A 20380-nucleotide genomic window follows, 5' to 3' on the forward strand; every position below is an offset into this window, starting at 1 on the left:
GGACCCAGTCCACTTTATTTTTTAGCAACTTAACCTTTAGTTTAAGAAGCAGCTAATGATGGCTTGATGGGGGAGGGTAAGCACCAGGGGTGCTCACCCAACTCCAGGGAGGCCCACATCTGGCCTTCAGCTCTGGGGGGCCTCAGCTTACCATGCAGGAACCAGAACTTCATTTTCAAAGCTCCATAAAACCTGTGCCTCCTCCTAGGCCTGCCTTTTCTAGGATTCATGGCTCTCTGTGGAAATGAGAGCCCGTGTCATCAGAGCGGGGAACAGCAAGGAGACATTAGGATGCTCCCAAGGGAGTGGGGGTGCAGTTTGGAGTTACAGAGCAAAACTGCGCTTGGGGTGGGCCTCATTCTGGTTGGCGGGATCCCCCCTTTGTCACTGCAGACCAGATGGAGGTCCCAGGGAGGCCCTGTGCTCCCTGCTAGAGCAGTGACTCAAAGAGCTTTTCCTTGTTACTTCTTCCTTTAAATGCTGGGTCCTAACAGGCCCTCTGTGCCAATTATGCCAGTCCCCATCTGCCTGGCTGGAAATAACACCACTGGAGCTTGTCAAGTGTGGGTTGAAAAGGATTTATTTTTTAATTTAAGTAGTTGTGTTCCATCTGCCTACACACTCTTACCCTGCTTTGTGAATTAAGCTTTGTGACCTCTGCAAGTTATTTCACCATACCAACCATGTCTTCCCAACAAAAGGTTTTGGAGAGCATGGCATAAGTGGAGCCAAGTGCCAGGTAGTGGGTGCTCCAAAAGCACCACTAAGAGGGGTCTTTATAAAAGTCTGCCCATCGCCTTGGCCGGTTGGCTCAGTGGTAGAGCCAACGTCGGCCTGGCGTGCAGGAGTCCTGGGTTCAATTCCCAGCCAGGGCACACAGGAGAAGCACCCATCTGCTTCTTTACCCCTCCCCCTCTCCTTCCTCTCTGTCTCTCTCTTCCCCTCCCACAGCCAAGGTTCCATTGGAGCAGCATTTGCCTGGTCGCTGAGGATGGTTCTGTGGCCTCTGCCTCAGGCGCTAGAATGGCTCTGATTGTGACAGAGCAACGCCCCAAGATGGGCAGAGCATCGCCCCCTGGTGGGCATGCCGGGTGGATCCCAGTCGGGCACATGTGGGAGTCTGTCTGACTGCCTCCCCCGTTTCCAACTTCAGAGAAATACAAAAAAAGAAGAAGAAAAAATAGTGGAAAAAAAAAAAGAAAAAGCCACACTGACACTGGTAGGAGGGGCAGAGACATGGAACGGGCTGGTCCCACACCCACATGTGGCAGTGTGTTTGTTGAAAATTGGAAGAGATATCTCCACTGTGGACATCATCCCTGAGGAGTGAGGGGTCCCAGCCTATGGTTCCAGAGCCAGGAAACCAAGTCCCATAACTTCTGGCTGTAAAAACCAGCAGGGATTGAGGCTGAGGGAGATGGATGGTGGCTGGTCTCAGACAGTTCCTCTTAAAAGGCCTGTGTATGGACTTACTCAGACTCACATCCTTTGAGCTCCATTGCTGGGGCAGCAGTTTGCAAAGAACCAGGGACATACAGGGAGGAATTGAATTGTTTGGCATCAGCTTCAGAGCTTGGGGGGTGGGGGAAACGTTCGGCCAGACAAAAGTGCCAGCAGAGACCATTGTTCCTTTTCTGAGACCCCCCCCACACACACACACACACTCCCACAGGGCTGGCAGATGGCATGTCTGAGTCCCCATCAACCTGACTCACACTGTTCGTTCACCCTGGTGATTCCCTGAGACTGTCCCACCCAATTTGTAGACCCATCCAAGATGTTTCCAATGCTTTTTCCATAGGAATGGCTTGTCTTGCCTTATCCTTTGGAGTTTTCCTAAAATCTCTCAAAGAAGTAGCATCTAGCCTCTGTATACCCTGTACCTCTTGCTAAGTGAGGCCCCAAACCCAGCACCAACAGCACCAGCCTTGGTTTGCAGCTTGGCTTCTCCTGGGCACCTCTAAGCTCAGCACAGGTAGCAGCTGCAGATTACTCTGTAGCTTGTGGCCCTGGGCAAGGGCACAGGTGGTGGTAGAACTTGTACCTTCCAAGAGGCCACATAGCCAGTGTACCCAGTGGACAGCTTCATACCATGCCAGATTACAATCCTACCACTTCCACAAGCGACACACTCAAGGGACAGATTTGGAGAGCACCAAAGCCCCACTGAAGCAAGTGCTGCTTTATAAGGTCGACTCCTGCAAAGTAGCTCCTCCACTGTAGGAGGAGCTGGTCCTCGAAGCTGATTGGCCTAGGGATCAATTCCTCTCAGTGACACCAGCAGCAATCTAGGCTCAATTACAACAGGACAGTGCACACAACCCACACAGGGGCCCACCTTGGAATATCCAGCTCAGGTGACTGGCGAGGTTGTGCCACTGGACCTACAGGACACCTAATATATATATACAAGGCCACTCTGTCAAGTCCAGGAGATGTAGCAGCTCTACCTAATACACTGAAACAAACAGGAAAACAGCCAAAATGTGGAGACAAAGAAGCAGATCCCAGATGAAAGAACAGGAGAAACCACCAAAGAAAGAACAAATGAAATGGAGTCAAGTAAGCTACCAGATACAAAGTTCAAAACAACAGTAATAAGGATGCTCAAGGAACTTAATGAGAACTTCAGCAGCATAAAAAGGACATAGAAATCATGAAAAAAAATCAGAAATGAAGGTTACACTAACTGAAATGAAAAATAATTTACAGAGAATCAACAGTAGAGTAAATGAAACAGAAATCAGCAATTTGGAATGTGAAGAAGCAAAAAAGGAAAAAGGATACCCATATTCTTGGTGATCGGAATAAAAAAAAGAAAAGGAAAAAAGAATCCAAAAATATGAAGGTAGTGTAAGGAGCCTCTGGGACAACTTCAAGTGTATCAACTTTCTACCTGAAGGAGAAGACAGAGAGCAAGAACTTGAAAACTTATTTGAAAAAATGACAGAAATCTTTCTAACTTTGGTGAAGAAAATAGACATACTAGTCCAGGAAGCATAGAGAGTCCCAAGCAAAATGAACCCAAAGAGGCCCTCATCAAGACACATTATAATTAAAATGCCAAAAGTTAAAGATAAAGAATCTTATAAGCAGCAAGAGAAAAGCAATTAGTTACCTACAAAAGAGCTCCCATAAGGCTGTCAGCTGATGTCAATAGAAACTTTGGGGGCCAGAAGAGATTGGCAACAAACATCAAAGTGATGAAAGCAAGAACTACAACCAAGATTACTCTACCCAGCAAAGCTATCATTTAGAATTGAAGAATGGATAAAAGCTTCTCAGACAAGAAAAAGCTAAAGGAGTTCATCACCAAACCCATATTACATGAAATGTTAAGGGGTCTTTAAGAAGAAGAAGGGACAGAAAGGTAAAATATATGAACAATAAAATGGCAATAAATATATTTCTATCAATAAATAAGTGAACAAGCAGAACAGAAACAGACTTATAGATACAACATTCTGATAGTTGCCAGATAGGAAGGGAGTTGAGGGGCTGGGTGAAAAAGATGAAAGGATTAAGTACAAATTGGTTGTTATAGAATAGTCATGGAGATGTAAAGTACAGCAAGGGAATATAGTCAATAATATTCTAATAACAATGTATGATGTCAGATGGGTATGAGATTTATTGGGATGATCACTTAGGTTTTATAATGTCTAATCACTGGGGTATACATCTAAAACTAATGTAATACTGTATGTCAACTGTAATTGAAAAATAAAAAATGATTAAAGCATGGAGTGCAGGGCCTAGGTTGCTCTGCCCTGACCCTCAGGCAGTGAACGCACTGTGGTGCAGTAGAAGAACACGAAGCTGGGGGGCAGAGACCTGGCTGTGTCCTGATGAGTGGTGTGACCTTGGTCAAGTTATTTCCCTGTTCTGGCCTTAACAGATGTTTTCTATCTATTCCACTCCTAAAGATCCATGACTTAGAGCCCATCAACTTCATTTTCCCTGAGTGTTCGTGGGGTACCAGCAGTGTCTAAGCCTATGCCCTGCTTGGAGAGAAGATCCAGAGCCTGCCTGTGGTCAGGAAGGAAGGTTGCCGGGGGTGAGGGAGAGTTAGGGTCTGTCACAGCTCTGCAGACAGACCCACATGACTTCTGCTTTGCCATGGGAAGCAGTGCTGTGACCAGAGGCGGCCTCAGAGAGCAGTAACTGAGTTCCAAAGCCTTAGGACAGCAACTACCCACCTTATGCCCCAGCGTTCCTAGCTGTAGAATGGGACCAGCCATACCCTCCAAAAACAACCCTCAACCAGCACAGCGGCGGCTTCTTGATAGGACTGATACAATTAGGAATGTGAGTAAAAAGGCCTGGAGGTGGGGGTCAGGGGAGAAAAGAACATCAAACAGATGATGAAGTCCTGGCCTGTTTATTTCACAGTTGGCAGTCTTTTTTTTTTTTTTTACAGAGAGAGGTATAGACAGACAGGAATGGAGAGATGAGAAGCACCAATCATTAATTTTTCGTTGCACATTGCGATACCTTAGTTGTTCATTGATTGCTTTCTCATATGTGCCTTGACCGCTGGCCTTCAGCAGACTGAGTAACCCCTTGCTCGAGCCAGCGACCTTGGGTCCAAGCTGGTGAGCTTTCTCTCAAACCAGATGAAAACCAGATGAGCCTGCGCTCAAGCTGAGACCTCGGGGTCTTGAACCTGGGTCCTCGGCATCCCAGTCCGATGCTCTATCCACTGTGCCACCACTTGGTCAGGCCACAGTTGGCAGTCTTGTCCCAGGTGATAACCCTGTATCAGAGAGAGGTGAGGGTTTCCTTACCCATTTCTGCTCTGTTCTTGGAAACACCATTGGATTTTCATGCCTTGATTTCTTAAGCAAATTTGAAAGTTAATTTTTTTTTTTTAAAGTGAGAGTTGAGGAGATAATGAGACAGACTCCGCATGTGCCCCAACTGGGATCTACCTGGCAACCCCCGTCTGGAGTTGATGCTCTGCCCATCTGGAGCTGATGCTTGCAACCAAACTAAAGCCTGAGGCAGCGGTTCCATGGAGCCACCCTCAACACCCAAGCGGATGTGCTCAAACCAATCAAGCCATGGCTGTGGGAGGGGAAGAGAGAGAGAGAAGGGGGGAGAGAAACAGGTCACTTCTATGTGCCCTGACCAGTAATAGACTCAGGACATCCACAAGCCAGGTCAACACTCTACCACTGAGCCAACCAGCCAGGGCTAATTTTTTCTGGGTTTTTTTTTTTTTTTTTGTGGCAGAGACAGAGTCAGAGAGAGGACAGATAGGGTCAGACAGACAGGAAAGGAGAGAGATGAGAAATATCAATTCTTTGTTGTGGCTCCTCAGTTGTTCATTGATTGATTTCTCATAAATGCCTTGACTGGGGGGCTACAGCAGACCTAGTGATCCCTTGCTTGAGCCACTGACCTTGGGCTCAAGCTGGTGAGCCTTGCTCAAGCTGGCGACTTCGGGGTCTCGAGACAAACCTGGGTCCTCCACATCCCAGTCCGACACTATCCACTGCGCCACCGCCTGGTCAGGCTTTTTTTGTTTTGTTTTGTTTTGTTTTTAATGAGAGAGAGCGTGTGAAAGACAGGAAGGGAAAGAGATGAGAAGCATCAACTTATAGTTGCGGCAGTCTTAGTTGTTCATTGATTGCTTCTTATATGTACCTTGATCGGGGGCTCCAGCTGAGCTAGTGACCCCTTGCTCAAGCCAGCAATGTTGGGCTAAAGCCAGTGACCATGAGGTTTCATGTCTATGATCCAACGCTCAAGCTGGTAACCTTGGGGTGTCAAACCTGGGTCCTCAGCATCCCAGGTTGACACTCTATCCACTGTGTCACCACCTGGTCAGGCTTGAAAAGTTAATATTTTGCATGTTAGTAAAATGACTCCTTTTCATTTGTTCACAGAGATGCTGCAGTTTGTTAGCAATCAAGTGGGAGAGTTCCCTGACTTGTTCCCGGAGCAGCTGTGTAGCTCCTTCCCTGGCGGCAGTGGTAGTGGCAACAACAGCAGCAGCAATGGCGGGGGCAGCAGTGGCGGAGCTGGGGACCCCTCGATGCAGCGCTCCTTCAGCCAGGTCCCATTACCTTCCTTCTCTCCCTCAGCCACCTCCCCCCAGGCGCCAGCCCTGCAGGTCAAGGTTTCCCCCACCTCAGTTCTCACCCCGCCAAGGGCAACTCCCGTTCTTCAGCCCCGTCCCCAGCCTCAGCCTCAAGCTCAGCTGCAGCAGCAGACAGTAATGATTACCCCAACATTCAGCACCGCTCCCCAGACGAGGATCATCCAGCAGCCTTTGATATACCAGAATGCGGCTACCAGCTTTCAAGGTGATTCAGAAGTCAGATATGATAGTGATGGTTTGTTCAAAAGTTTATGTGCCAGTTTTCTGGTACTTCCGAAGTAGACTGTGAATAGTTCTGTCCTCTTTAGAGATGACAAAAATTTATCTATTTGATCCTGTCTAAATGAAGTTTTGGTAACTGGCAGTCAGAACAGTGGTTCGGGAATGGTTCACATACTGCCTCTTCAAATGCCTAATATCTATTGTTCCTGCTTTGACAAGTGTCTGCTTCAGTCAGCAAGCAGAGTAGACAGGGTGATCCTGGTAACTAGAGGTGGAGGCTTGCATAAAATTAGTCTTGAAACTTACCCAGGGAACACCTTCGCACCTGTAGGTTGCGAGCTGTTCATTCAGCAAACATCCACTACAGAGAAAAAGACTTTGAACATAGGTGCTGGGTCTCTGAGTAGCAGACCTCCTAGTAGGTCCTCAGTGTGTATCTAGTGAATGAGTGACTTTCCCTGTTGTGCCTTTTCGGTGGGAGTGGTGGGTGGGATTAGTATTGCCCTGACAGTTCTTCAATGGGCTTTAAGGGCTTAGGGGCCGAGGGGAGGCATCAAGGCAAAAAGCTGAGGCAGTCATCCCAAAGTACACTTTCTGTTCATTTCATGGAAGGAAATGAAGTCCCAGGGAGTTGTTAGTTCTCAACATCTGTTAACTTCCTTGCTGGGTGCAGTCAATTTGCTGATTAGTTTCCCTCACCTCCACCCCAGCACCCAGAACAATCAAATAATTTGCACTCATTCCCTCAGAAATTGATGCAGCCCTTCTGAGGTTATCTAAGACCAGCTTGTAAATGGATGTGCACATCTTCTTCCACAGCAGGTGGGGAGTCAGGGACATTATGAATCACTCCATTCTCAGTTATTGTGCAGCTATAATGACCAAATGCATTCCTTGACAATGTGACTTTTTTCTCCTCTTCCAAGTTCTTCAGCCTCAAGTTCAAAGCCTAGTGACATCCTCCCAGGTGCAGCCGGTCACCATCCAGCAGCAGGTGCAGACAGTACAGGCCCAGCGGGTGCTGACACAGACGGCCAATGGCACCCTGCAGACCCTCGCTCCAGCCACAGTGCAGACAGTTGCTGCACCACAGGTGCAGCAGGTCCCGGTAGGTGGCTGACAAGGATTCAAGGAGGCACTACTTGGGGTTGTTGGCTGGTCTTGTGTTGAAGAACCATCAGAGTGTGAGGGAGCAGCTTATAGGGTGGGTAGGGACACCTGGGTGTTGCAAAGCCACAGTGAGCATGGTGTAGAGACCTGGCTGAGCTGGCATCGAGGGTATACACTAGTACTCCCATGGACTCAGTAAATGTGGGTATATTATTTATACAGATAATGGGTATAAAACTGCAAAGAAATGTGCCAAAATGTCTTTAAGTCATGTATTATTGTGGACTATATTTTCTTACAGTAATCTATCTTTTTTTTAAATTATCTTGCTTTATCAGTTTTGCTTCTCAGCTAGGTTCCTGGCTTTCCTGAGTGTGTTCAAAATCAGATCTCTCTCTGCCACCATCTACCCCAAACCATGCCCCCTCTCCCCTTACAGGCCACAGGCACCGCTCACTGGTGCCTTGCAGGGCCCAGGCGCCCCTACCCATCCTCACACAGTGAAGGTCCTTCTTAGTATTTAGCACTGCTCTCCTCAAAGCAGTGCTAAACTTAGGACCCTTTTTAGCTATATTCTTTTTCTCCTGCTAAACCTTGCAATCAAGATGTATTCTCAGTTTCATGAAAATGTCATTTTCTCTTTATCTTTCTAGAGGGTCTGTGCAGTAAGAAGCTAATGCAAAATAGAAAAATAAGGCCACTTCTCCTTTTATTTTTTTCTATCCAGGTCCTAGTACAGCCTCAGATCATCAAGACAGATTCCCTTGTTTTGACCACACTGAAGACAGATGGCAGTCCTGTCATGGCCGCAGTCCAGAACCCAGCCCTCACTGCCCTCACCACTCCCATCCAGACAACTGCCCTGCAAGTACCAGTAAGAGCCTCCTTCCCCCCTGCCTGTCACCCTCTGCCTCTTCTCTGGGAGGTGTTAGGCCTCAGATGTAGGTGTAGAAGCTTTGTGGAATGTGTCAATCGCATTGCAACTATTACCCCCTTTGTTTTTCCCCTGAGAAGTACATTGACTACACACCAATGTGTGTCGTGGGAGAACCAGGATCTAGAGAGGAAGAGAGGAACAGCAGAGTTCCTGGGCTACAGCTCCACACAGGAGCTTCTACCTCTCAGGTCCTTCTGGGGGAGGTTTGGCTTTTTTTTTGTTTGTTTTTGTTTTTTTTACAGAGACAAGAGCAAGAGTCAGAGAGAGGGATAGATAGGGACAGACAGACAGGAACAGAGAGATGAGAAGAATCAATCATCAGTTTTTTCATTGTGGCACTTTAGTTGTTCATTGATTGCTTTCTCATATGTGCCTTGACCCTGGGGCTACAGCTGACCTTGGGTCCAAGCTGGCGAGCTTTGCTCAAACCAGATTAGCCCACGCTCAAGCTGGTGACCTGGGGGTCTCGAACCTGGGTCCTCGGCATCCCAGTCCGACGTTCTATCCACTGCGCCACCGCCCGATCAGGCGAGGTTTGGCTTCTAAAGAACCCTAGACCCACTAGGCAGAAGGGACTCCAAGGTGAGGGACATGGAAGGCAACCATTCTTCAGTTGTAGGGTTTCAACCACTTTCAGTATTAGCAAGAGAGTCTGACAGAATTAGAAATGATCAAAATTTGAAAGCAAGCTTTAGTCATAAAAGCCAAGAACCGAAAACAACCCAAATGTCCATCCAAAAGAACTGTTGATACATTTGATTACATGACTGAACCTCAGATACAGTATGTTGAGCAAAGATGCCTGTCAGGAAAGAGCTCATGCTATTGATTCCACTTATATGAAGTTCAGGAAGAGCAAAACAAAACCATAATGATAGAGGTCAGAACAGATTACAGGAGGAGGAAGGGGCATGCATTACTGGAAGAGGCAGTGGGGAATGTTGTAGGTGTTGAAATGCTCTACGTCTTGATCTGGGTTATTTTAGTCACACCCATCATATATTTATATGTAAGAATTCATCAAGCTGTGCATATAAAATGTTTTATTTTGTGCAAATTATTTCTTGGTAACTAATGAAGTTAATTAAGTAGCTTTTTATTTGTGCATCGGTCATTTGGATATTTGAGGCCATTTATTGAAGAAAATAAAACTAAAATTAGTAAAAATGGAAACAGATTGGGGGAAAGCAGATGTGAGGAGTGAAATGAGGGGAGCCTCTGTGGTTGGTCTACTTATTTAATCAAATGGTTCTGATGAGAGTGTCATTTCTGCCCTTGAGCTTTTAGATGGTCAAATTGTATAAGGAAATGCAGTAAGTTGCTTAATTGTCATATGAAGGGGGGAAATGTGTCATACACTAGGAAAATGTTTTCCTTGAGGCCAGAGTGATGTGGTATGCTATATGTGAACTCAGCTCAGAGATGGTAATGGTTGACACCAAAGCAGAAATCATATGACTTATTTCTGGACCCCTAGATTCAAGGATAAGACAAATTTATTCACATTAATTCTATTGAAGTGTGATTTTGAAAGAGCATAATATCTGAGGTTTCACGGCTCTTCAGGCTTCTTGAGGCCTTACTTAACTCAGAAAGGGTCTTAGACCACCCACAGCACTGCCAGGTAATGTCACAAATACAAGCCACAGGTTGGTTTTATGAGGTTGCTTTACTCAGACTAACCAAGGGGTAATTCTGCCTTGTGTCTGTGCCTGTTCTAGACCCTGGTGGGAAGCAGTGGGACCATTCTGACCACAATGCCGGTGATGATGGGGCAAGAAAAAGTGCCCATTAAGCAGGTACCTGGGGGAGTCAAGCAGCTTGAACCCCCCAAAGAAGGAGAAAGACGGACGACACACAACATCATTGAGAAGCGGTATCGCTCCTCTATCAATGACAAAATCATCGAGTTGAAGGACCTGGTCATGGGGACAGATGCCAAGGTAGATGCCAAGCAAAATGGTGTTTCATGCCCAATCATCTCCTTTCTACCTGTCTTTGTCTTGGGAATTTAGGAATCTCCAGGTCCAGGTTGAGTGAATATAAATTAGGTGCTTTCTTATTAAAGCATCTTAAGGTTTTTTAGTATTACAAAATATTAACCAATGTAAGGGTACTGTTGTGAGTTGGTAAGACAGTGGCTTCCTGGACCTTGAGTTCTGCTCTGCAGTGATCTTGGACTCCAGAGCAGAGGCAGAGAAATGCCTGCCACTCACTGGGGGCCAGGTACATGACTGTATGTACCTTGAAGTCAGCCAATGGCATTGCTGTTCTTTGTTTAATTGTGTTCTGGGTGGCTAGCAATATCTGTACCTGTTTGAGAAGAGAGAAACTGGAATTGAGTCTAGTATCAACAACAAATAGAGGAAATTGATTTTTCATATATTTCTGATGCTTCAATGAATGTATATTCTGGCACATAGATTTTCTTTTTTACCTATTTATCTTTACCTCTATTTTGAAATAAAATTTCACTTTCCTTAGTAGCCTGTAAGTGTGAAAGGCACCAATACACCGTTACTTAAGATAACCATCCAGTAGTGCTCTGGGTTTATGCCATTTGTTTTCCTTTAACTCTGTCATGCTGGGTTTGTAGGAAGTAGTCATGTTGCTAAGTTTATTTATCAAGTATTACTATTTGTCAGGCCAGGAGCTGAGCTCTCTCTGTATATTATCTCACTTAGCCCTCACCGCATGCCTATGATTTATATAATTATTATTATCTCCATTTTAAAGAAGAGAAAGGTGAGGTTCAGAGATGTGAGGTACCTTGTCCTGAGAGCAGAGCTAATCAGTGGAAGAGCCCGCATCAGAACCCGAAACCGGCACCTCCCTCTCTAGTGCCATGCCGTCACCACGAGCTCTGGCCTCTGCTCTCTGCACTGTGCAGCCTGTACTGATGTCACCATGTTTTCATCTGTCTCCTTCCCAGATGCACAAGTCTGGTGTTCTAAGAAAGGCCATTGACTACATCAAATACCTGCAGCAAGTCAATCACAAACTGCGCCAGGAGAATATGGTGCTGAAGCTGGCGAGTCAGAAAAACAGTGAGTGTGCTCATCAAAAGAAAGGCTGTCAGACCTGGTTATAGGAGAAGTCCTGTGCTGGGCACCGGGAGGGCCACTGATGCAGAAGTGGTGCCTCCAGGGATGGAGTAGGAGCAGGGGCCATGCGCCCCTCACCCAGCCCCTCCCTGGCCCTGGTGGGGCTGTGTAGAAATAGACCATTTGCCAGGTAGAGTTTTCTTTACAGAGCTCCTGAAGGGTATCGACCTAGGCAGCCTGGTGGACAATGACGTGGACCTGAAGATTGATGACTTTAATCAGAATGTGCTACTGATGTCCCCTCCGGCCTCTGACTCAGGGTCCCAAGCCGGCTTCTCCCCTTACTCCATCGACTCTGAGCCTGGAAGCCCTCTGTTGGATGAGGCAAAGGTATGAGCTTTTGAAATCCTCTGACCCCTGGATCTCGCTCATCTCTCCAATGTTAATAGTTGGGGCAGGGGCACACAGAGAGGCGCCAGGCCTGGTGTTCAGAAGGCCTGGTCTGGGAAAGAACAGGAACTCTGTGAAATTAGCCAGGTCATGGAGAATAAAGAAAAAAAACTGACTGTGGGAGCAAACAGTAGAAGCTGTTTAACTGGTTCAGTGTAGTCCGGTTGAACTGGTCTTTGCTGAAAGGGCCCATCAGAGAGAAATGAGGGCCAGATCCAGAGCAGAAACACACAGCAGCTGTCATGTGGGTGCAAGGCATTGCTAGAGGCGCCTCATTACTTCCCTTGCCTGTAATGGGTCTGGCAAGACCACTTTGTGAGGTTCATCAGTTGGTTTAGGATGAGGCTGCCTCTGGGCCCTCTTCTGGAAATGATTACAGTGTACAATCTAACAAATAACGTTCCAACCAAGGGCCTTTAATAGACCAAGAAAGCCCCCCTGGCAATTGCTGTTTAATGGAATTGGTTTAAAGAGACTCAAGCCTAATGATCTTCCTGGGAACCTGCAGAGACCACTGGGTCTGCACTATATTTTGACATTGGCACTTTCTGACTCTGAAAGCACAAAGTTCCCTTTCAACATATGTTTTTGATCAAATTGTTCATAGTATCATATTCTTAATTTTACTAAGGAAGCTCTGTTTTTGAAATATTTTATAAATGTGATTCTGTTTGGTAATAAAAGGCTATATAACATCAAATTAGCTAGGTATCTCAACAATCATAAGAAATCTTCAGGTGATTTAAAAATTTTGAAAAGGAGTGGCATGAAATGTGAGAGAAAGGGGAGATCTGCCCTAGCCTCCCTCCCTCTTCAGGGTCTCTCAGGTGGGCAAGGCCTCTGCCTCCAGTTCTCCCTCTGGAAAGTGGGAGGGGGAAAAAAGGTTTTAAAATAGAGGAGCTCCTGTACATAGGTCCACACTGGAGTATGGTCTTTTATCTACTCTATTGAGGTATAAGTTACATGTAATAAAGTACATCTATTTTACAGTACCGTACAGTATTATACATACACTTATATAACTAGCACTATAATCAAGATACAGAACATTTTCATTACCCACGAAGCTCCTTTTATTACCTATACAGGTAGTTCACACACCCCCTCCAGCCTCAGACCACTGCTCGCTTTCTGTCATTTGACTGGTCTTGCCTGTTGGAGAATCTCACAGAAACAGTTGTATGGTGCACTCTCTGTTGCGATAGAGCACTATTTGAGAAGTAGCTTGACTACCTTCGGTCTTTAGACCTTGTTCTTTCCCAGGAGGCAGCAGGATGAGTGCTGTGGGCTTTGGGGGGCAGTTTTGTCTTTCCTGGCTTTACTCCTGTCTGACTCAATGCTCTTGAATTTAAATCTCACAATCTGATTCTGATCTATGTAAAAGTAAAATGCTGTAAAAATCCACACAGCATTCACTCACTCTAACCTTGTGGCCCTGTGTTGAAGGTCAAAGATGAACCAGACTCTCCTCCCATAGCGCTGGGCATGGTGGACCGCTCACGAATCCTGCTGTGTGTCCTCACCTTCCTGTGCCTGTCCTTCAACCCTCTGACTGCCCTGCTGCAGTGGGGAGGGACCCACGACTCTGACCAGCACCCATACTCAGGCTCTGGCCGCAGCGTACTGTCACTTGAGTCAGGTGGGTGGTGGGCTCCAGGTGCATAGGTGGGCTGCTGTGGAGGAGACGAGCCCTGCATGCAGACTATTCAGCTTGTCCACCAGGTCCCGAAGGGCTTTGATAGCGACCCTCGCCTGCTTGCTTCCAATAGGGATTGGCAGAAGTCACATTTTGGAAGTGACAGCAAATCTGAGTTCAGTCAGAAAGAGCAAAATAAACCATTAACCTGTATTGCTGTAATTCCCTGGGGATGGGAATTGGTGGGGGGCGCTATTTGAAGGAGGATATGATGTTTTTGTCTGAGTCATGAAACCAGTGGCCTAACCCCCTTGGCTAACAGATTTTTTGTGACACTTAGCTCCATAGTGACAAGGTTTACAGGGTTCCTATTTAGGGTCTAGAATTGTCTCAGATTTTCTTGTTATGTCGACTATTCCTATCCTAAGCATTTAGACATTGTTAGTAAATGAAGCAATTATGTTATCTGCCTGCCCTTTCTTCTGAAAATGAGGTAAAGGCTCTTTCATGTCACAATGCTAGAGTTCAATAAGCAGCAGACCTAGGGCTGCTTTGACGGGGACCCTTTCTCACGGGTTGACTGAGGTGCTGCTCTTTAGGTTCTGCGGGCTGGTTTGACTGGATGATGCCAACGCTCCTCTTGTGGCTGGTGAATGGTGTGATCATCCTGAGCGTCTTTGTGAAGCTGCTGGTCCATGGGGAGCCAGTGATCCGGCCACATTCGCGCTCCTCAGTCACTTTTTGGAGACACCGGAAACAGGCGGACCTAGACCTCGCCAGGGTGAGTTCCAGTGTTCACCTTTCCCCTTTCTCCCCCAGGATCAGCCAATAACTTAGCAAGTTGTGTTGAATACCCCCATGAATAAAGTCCTGTGGTAGGTGCTTGTGGGGGAAAGGTAGTGATTGAGAGAAAAATCACTTGTCTCAGGGCAGCGGAGCAGTGGCACATATGCATAAATATAATTACACGGACATGGGGTGACAGTGGAAGGCTAAATTGCTGCAGCAGTTTGGGGCAGAAGGGACATTCTGGCTGAGGGCATCTGGGGCTTGAGCAGAGCAGTTAATGGCAGGAAGGACCTGCCAAGCAAAGGGGAAAAAAGAAAGCATGGATACATGGGAATTGAAAGGCATGTCACGGAAGATTTGAGTTGTAAATGGAAAGAAAGTGGCGTGACATTGACTTTAAAATAGGGGAGACTGGAAGATATGGGCTCTGTCTAAGCCATGATGTTTGGAAGTGCCATGAGAGGGCCCCGTAGCATGACAAGCCACCCGGCAGAGGGCCATGGGAGCTGAGGTGGGTCAGAACCCGAGTATGTTGGAAGCTGTGCCCCTGCCAGGAGAGTCCTGGGGAGAGTTGGATTGGAACTTTAGAAGAGGCAAGAACCAAAGCCTGAGCCTTGGGAACAGCTGACCTTCCTGGGAGGAACAGGGAAGAGGAACGATGGGCACAAGGAAAGGCTACCTCCTTTGGAATCTGTAAATTCAGGTACTTCTGGCGGAAAGATGCCACCACCACCTTAGAGATTGTCACTCTCTATGAGCATTGTCACCCACTATCCCCGTGTAATAATCCGCTTTCCTGTAATGATGCTGGAAGACAAGCACAGGTTGCATACTCACTGCATGATGTGAAAAGGGAGAGGAGGGGTTACTTCCGTTTCCCAAGACAGTAGCCTAAGTCTTCGAACACCATTTAATGAGAGAAACAGAAAGAAGGCTTAAGTATAGGTCCATAGACTCTCAGATTGGCAGAGTAGTTTGGCCATATCTTTGGTTAGAGTAGTTTAGCTGTGTATTTACTAAAACTGGTTCTCAAAACTTTAGCAGGCATCAGAATTACATGGGGGCCCACTCCCAGAGGTTCTGGTTCAGTAGTCCAGGATGGTGGGTGAGACAGCAAGAATTTGCATTTGTAATAAGATCCCAGGAGTTGATGCTAGTAATCTCCAGGGACCACTCTTTGAGAACCTAAAAGACTGCATAAATCATCATCTAAATTCTTGTTATCATCTTATGTATAAAAGCTACTGTAGAGTGCCCTGGTCAGGTAGCTCAGTTGGCTCGAGCATCATGCCAAAGCGCAGAAGTTTCCAGTTAGATCCCCAGTCAGGGCACATACAGGAGCAGCTTGATGTTCCTGTGTCTCTCTCTCTCCAAAATCAATACAATTAACATTTAAAAAAAGTAAATTAGCCTGACCTTGGGTAAAGCATTGACCTAGAACGCTGAGGTTGCCGGTTTGAAACCCTGGGCTTCCCTGGTAAAGGTACATATGGGAGTTGATGCTTCCTGCTACTCCCCCCCTTCTATCTCTCTCTCTCTCTCTCTCTGTCCCTCTCTGTCCTCTCTCTCTAAAATGAATAAGTAAAATCTAAAGTAAATAAATTAAATTTTTTTAAAGTAAAAGCTGCTGTGGGAAACTCTGAAGAGTGTTTGCTCAAAGATAAAACAGAAGTCAATCCCAATTTAGTAAAAAGGCTGGGAGGAAATTATTAAAATGTCAGTAGTCATTCTTTCTGTGGGAAAAGATTACAGATGATTTCCCTTTTTTGTAGCTTTCTGAATTTTCCCAGATTTTCTTCAATGCATATGTATTACTCTGATGATCTGGAGAATGAAGGGAAAGTAAAAATTTTATTAAAACAAACAAAAAAGCCACAATAAGGCCAGTGAACATTATATCTTCTTGTTGCTTTCAAGGGGGATTTTGCGGCTGCTGCCGCCAACCTCCAAACCTGCCTGTCAGTGTTGGGCCGGGCACTGCCCACCTCTCGCCTGGACCTGGCCTGCAGCCTCTCCTGGAATGTGATCCGCTACAGCCTGCAGAAGCTGCGCCTGGTGCGCTGGCTGCTCAAGAAGGTCTTCCGGTGCCGGCGTGCCACCCCGGCCACTGTGGCAGGCTTTGAGGATGAAGCCAAGGCCAGCGCCCGGGACGCAGCTCTGGCCTATCACAGGCTGCACCAGCTGCACATCACAGGTGAGGACTGCCACTGCTGCTTGGCTTGCCTCGAGGTGCTCCATGCCATCTCCCCACTCTGGTTTCATTTGCCAGTATTCCAGCCAGTCACGCCCCTTTTATGCTGCTCTTTTAGACAGTTGCGCAGACCTTCCAACTGCCTCCAGAGGATGGCTCTCACTGTATTTCATCAATTTAAGGCGCACACGTTTTTTTTTATCATTATCATCTTTACTCTTGGGCAATGGCATGCCATGGTTACATTGGCAGTGTTTGTTCTTTAGTGGTACTTAAATTAATGGTGAAACTTAAAATTGATGGCATCTTAGATTCAAAGAAATAATGATCGTTTATTTCATTCAGCAAACTCCTGCTTTAATAGAGAGGCAGACAGGTCAGCATGAATTACAGTTCAGTATGGTGGAGGGAGCAGAAAGATCGGGCTTCTGTTGGGGTGGGCACTTGTTGGGGACGGTTTCAGAAAGTCTTGGCTTTGCATGGAACGGTGCATAGCATTCAGCAGTTTGCAGTGCTGTGGGCCAGGTGCTTTGCTAACACTGACTGTGGGGACAGAGGTACCTAAAGCATGTTCCCACACTCTCCTCCGCCTTTCCTCCCTCAAAAGAGAAAGCTGGGTCGTACTTCTTAGGGGAGACCAACACCTAACACCTGTGCAGAATAAAATATGGTGTTTGAGGCCTCCCTACTCTGATAAAAAGACCAGAGAGGTAGAGTGACCCCATGGGAAGAATGCAGGGCTGGGTGAGGTTGGGAGGCCAGGTTCAGGCATCTTCTGGACTTTTGACATGGGCCCACTCTGAGGTCAGCCTTCCCCCTTAGTGAAGTGAGGAGACTGCTTGCCCTGGCCACCTACTGGTCCTTTCGAGAGGACCAAAGCAAGCAACAGTGTGAAAGCCTCAGAGCCTTGATGGGACCTCGTGCCTTTTCAAGATCACTTCATACCCAGACTTGAAGGTTAACCCAGATGAGCTGTGCAGCCCTCATACAGGAGAGTGGACAAGCCTTCCCTGGCCATTCAGCTACTCACCCAACATATACCTTGGTCATCATGTCTCAGTTTTGTGTTACTTCCTACTTCAGAAGGGTGTCTGTTATATATATGTGGGTGTCTTTTTAAGCAAAGATAAATTCAAATCAGGTGATTTAAAATTTTTTCATTACCTCTCGAAAGGCTTGGAGACACAGGGCTAGAGTAGCAGAACAGGGCTATGCTATTGACACGGTTTGAAAAATGTTATAATGCATGCCTCTGTGTCTCCTGCAGGACCTTTAATCATAACCTCTCCCACTTATACATAACCATGTGCCATGACATGCACTTTCTCTTGTCCCCTCTGGGCGCTGTAAAGAAGCATGCAGCTACTAAGTTGCAAAGCCCACCACCCCATCCAGGACTGTCTGATCACAGAGTTCAATACTTTCTCTTTTGGTTCTGCTGTAACTCTGTGCTAGAGAAAGCAAGAAAAACCTTAGTTTGGGGAATTTGTCAACCTTGGTGTCTGTTTTTGCCTCCACAGGGAAGCTCCCTGCCAGATCTGCCTGTTCAGATGTCCACATGGCTTTGTGTGCTGTGAACCTGGCTGAATGTGCAGAAGAGAAAATCCCACCCAATACGCTGGTGGAGATCCACCTCACTGCCGCCATGGGGCTCAAGACCCAGTGTGGAGGCAAGCTGGGCTTCCTGGCAGTGAGTACCTTCGGTTTCCTTCTGTAAACTTTCAGGCCTTCACTGAGCATCTTCCCCAGCCAGGAGCTAAGATGCAAAAATAGATGTGTGCCCTGCTCTCGGGTGCTGACCACCCAGAGGGGTAGACATTCCATGGGCCATTCCAAGACTTAGAACAGTGAACAAAACAGACCAGAATGCTCCTTCATGTCCCTTAACCAGCATAAGCAGAACATTTTGGTGCCATGAGGTAAGATTGATTTGGTGATAGAGAGTGACCCACATTCAGGGTTAATACGGACTCTTCTGCTTTTCCAGTGGTGATAAAAATTCTTGGAATCTTCTGATTGGGTCTCCTGGTTCTTTTATTTGCTCAAAAGGTGTTTATGGGGTACTTTGTGTTGATCACAGCACTGTGGATCCAGAAATGGAAGACGGTACATGTCTGCAGGGAGCCCAGGTCAGACCCTGAAGAGCTGCAGTCTTCAGGCACCTCCAGGTGCCTGGTGTGGAGCCAGTCTTAGAAGTCCACAAAGGCAGTTCAGAGGCCCTCTTACCAACTTGTTCACAGGCCTTCTCTTCATCTGCAGACAGGCCTGCTTATTCAGTGCCCACTTTGAGTAGGCTTCGGAATACACCAGCTGTGCTCAGAACAGAATGATCACCTCTCCATTTGTTTTCATATCTCAGTAATGGCACTGAGGAGCTAAGAGTGAACAGGAATGCGCCATATGGTGGCACTGATGTTTCCTGAAGTGTATCACAATAACTAGGTGCAGAGGGCAAGTCTCAACCCTGTCTCCATGATCGTAGCTAGATAAGACTTCCGTTCAGCAGACAGGACCGAGTTCCTGCTCTGGGCCAGGCACTTCTCGGGGTGGGAATGCAACAGTGAGCAGGACAGTTGCCCTATCCTCAGGGAGCATACAGTCTGGCAGGGAATCCAGGATACGTGAGAGGTAGGGCTGGTCTGGCTGCCCAGAGAGCACACTGGGGTCCTCGCCAGGATGCTTGTCTGTTCCATTCATTTGTCCTAGTGCTCTAGGCTGATGTCGTCACACTTCTAACCTCTGTCCCCAAGAGGTATGTTGAAGGCATTAATTTTATTGAAATATAATGTACATACAGAGAAATGCACATTTACAGCTTGATGAATTTCCACAAAGTGCACTCACCCATGTAACAATCAACCAATTCAAGAAGTAAAATGTTCCCTTCTCCCCAGAAGCCTCCTAAAGTCCTTCTCCACTCACCCTGCCCTCCACAAAGGTGACCATTATTCTGAATTCTTTATCCATAGTTTAACTTGCCTTTTGTTTGCTGTTCCTGTAAACTTTTATTTATCTATTTATTTTTAGATTTTATTTATTCATTTTTTTAGAGAGAGGAGACAGAGAGAGAGAGAGAAAGAGGAGGGAGGAGGGAGGAGCAGAAAGCATCAACTCCCATATGTGCCTTGACCAGGAAAGCTTGGGGTTTTGAACCAGCGACCTCAGTGTTCCAGGTCAATGCTTTTACCTACTGCGCCACCGCAGGCCAGGCGTCCTGTAAACTTTTTATTGAAGTACAATATGCATGTAGAAAAGTACACAAATCATAAATACACAGTTCAGTGACTTAGCAGTGAACACAGCCATATAGCCAGCAGACAGAGGAAGAAAGAGAACACAACCAAAACCCTAGAAGCCTCTCTTGGGCCCCCTTGCAGTCAGCAAACTGCCCCTCCCCTCAGTCTCTCCAGCCACAGTAACCAGTGCTCAATCACCTTGGCTGTGTACCCTCTATCAAAACTATAGAAATGGAGTCATAGAGTATGTTCTGTGTGTGCCTGGCTGCTTCTGCTCACTGTATTGTGGAAGATTCATTCATGTTGCAGATAGTTGCAGATGGTCCGTTCTTGTTGCTTTATAGTAGTCCACTGTAAGACTAGACTCTTGTAGATGGACTTTTGAGTTGTTCCCTGGTTTTGGTTATTGCGAATAGTGAGTGCTGTTGTGAATGTCCTCATTGTGAATGACCCCATTGCTGGATCAGAGGTCCAGGTTTTAGTGAATCCTGCCTAACAGTTTTCCAAAGTGGTTGTACTGACTTCTGCTCCATGAGCAATGTATGAGTTCCAATTGTTGTGTCTTCACCAAACACATGATTGTGCCTATTCTGATTTTTAGCCCTTCTGCTGGTATCTCATTGTGGTTTTAATTTACATTTCTCAGGTGATTAATGATG

The 20380-nt window shown here is 46.6% G+C and overlaps 1 protein-coding gene across 1 annotated transcript in view; it reads left to right on the top strand.

Annotated features, from left to right (window-relative positions):
• The window catches only part of SREBF2 (sterol regulatory element binding transcription factor 2), a 63408-nt gene that overhangs the window by 25419 nt on the left and 17609 nt on the right, over positions 1 to 20380 (top strand). Inside the window, exons 2-11 of the mRNA XM_066358545.1 lie at positions 5892 to 6311; positions 7255 to 7436; positions 8166 to 8312; positions 10097 to 10318; positions 11308 to 11422; positions 11628 to 11809; positions 13316 to 13508; positions 14105 to 14286; positions 16212 to 16488; positions 18006 to 18175. Of these exons, the coding sequence (XP_066214642.1) occupies positions 5892 to 6311; positions 7255 to 7436; positions 8166 to 8312; positions 10097 to 10318; positions 11308 to 11422; positions 11628 to 11809; positions 13316 to 13508; positions 14105 to 14286; positions 16212 to 16488; positions 18006 to 18175 (2090 nt within the window). The remainder of the gene's footprint in view (positions 1 to 5891; positions 6312 to 7254; positions 7437 to 8165; positions 8313 to 10096; positions 10319 to 11307; positions 11423 to 11627; positions 11810 to 13315; positions 13509 to 14104; positions 14287 to 16211; positions 16489 to 18005; positions 18176 to 20380) is intronic.

Source organism: Saccopteryx leptura, chromosome 1, assembly GCF_036850995.1.
Source record: "Saccopteryx leptura isolate mSacLep1 chromosome 1, mSacLep1_pri_phased_curated, whole genome shotgun sequence".
Lineage (NCBI taxonomy): Eukaryota > Metazoa > Chordata > Mammalia > Chiroptera > Emballonuridae > Saccopteryx > Saccopteryx leptura.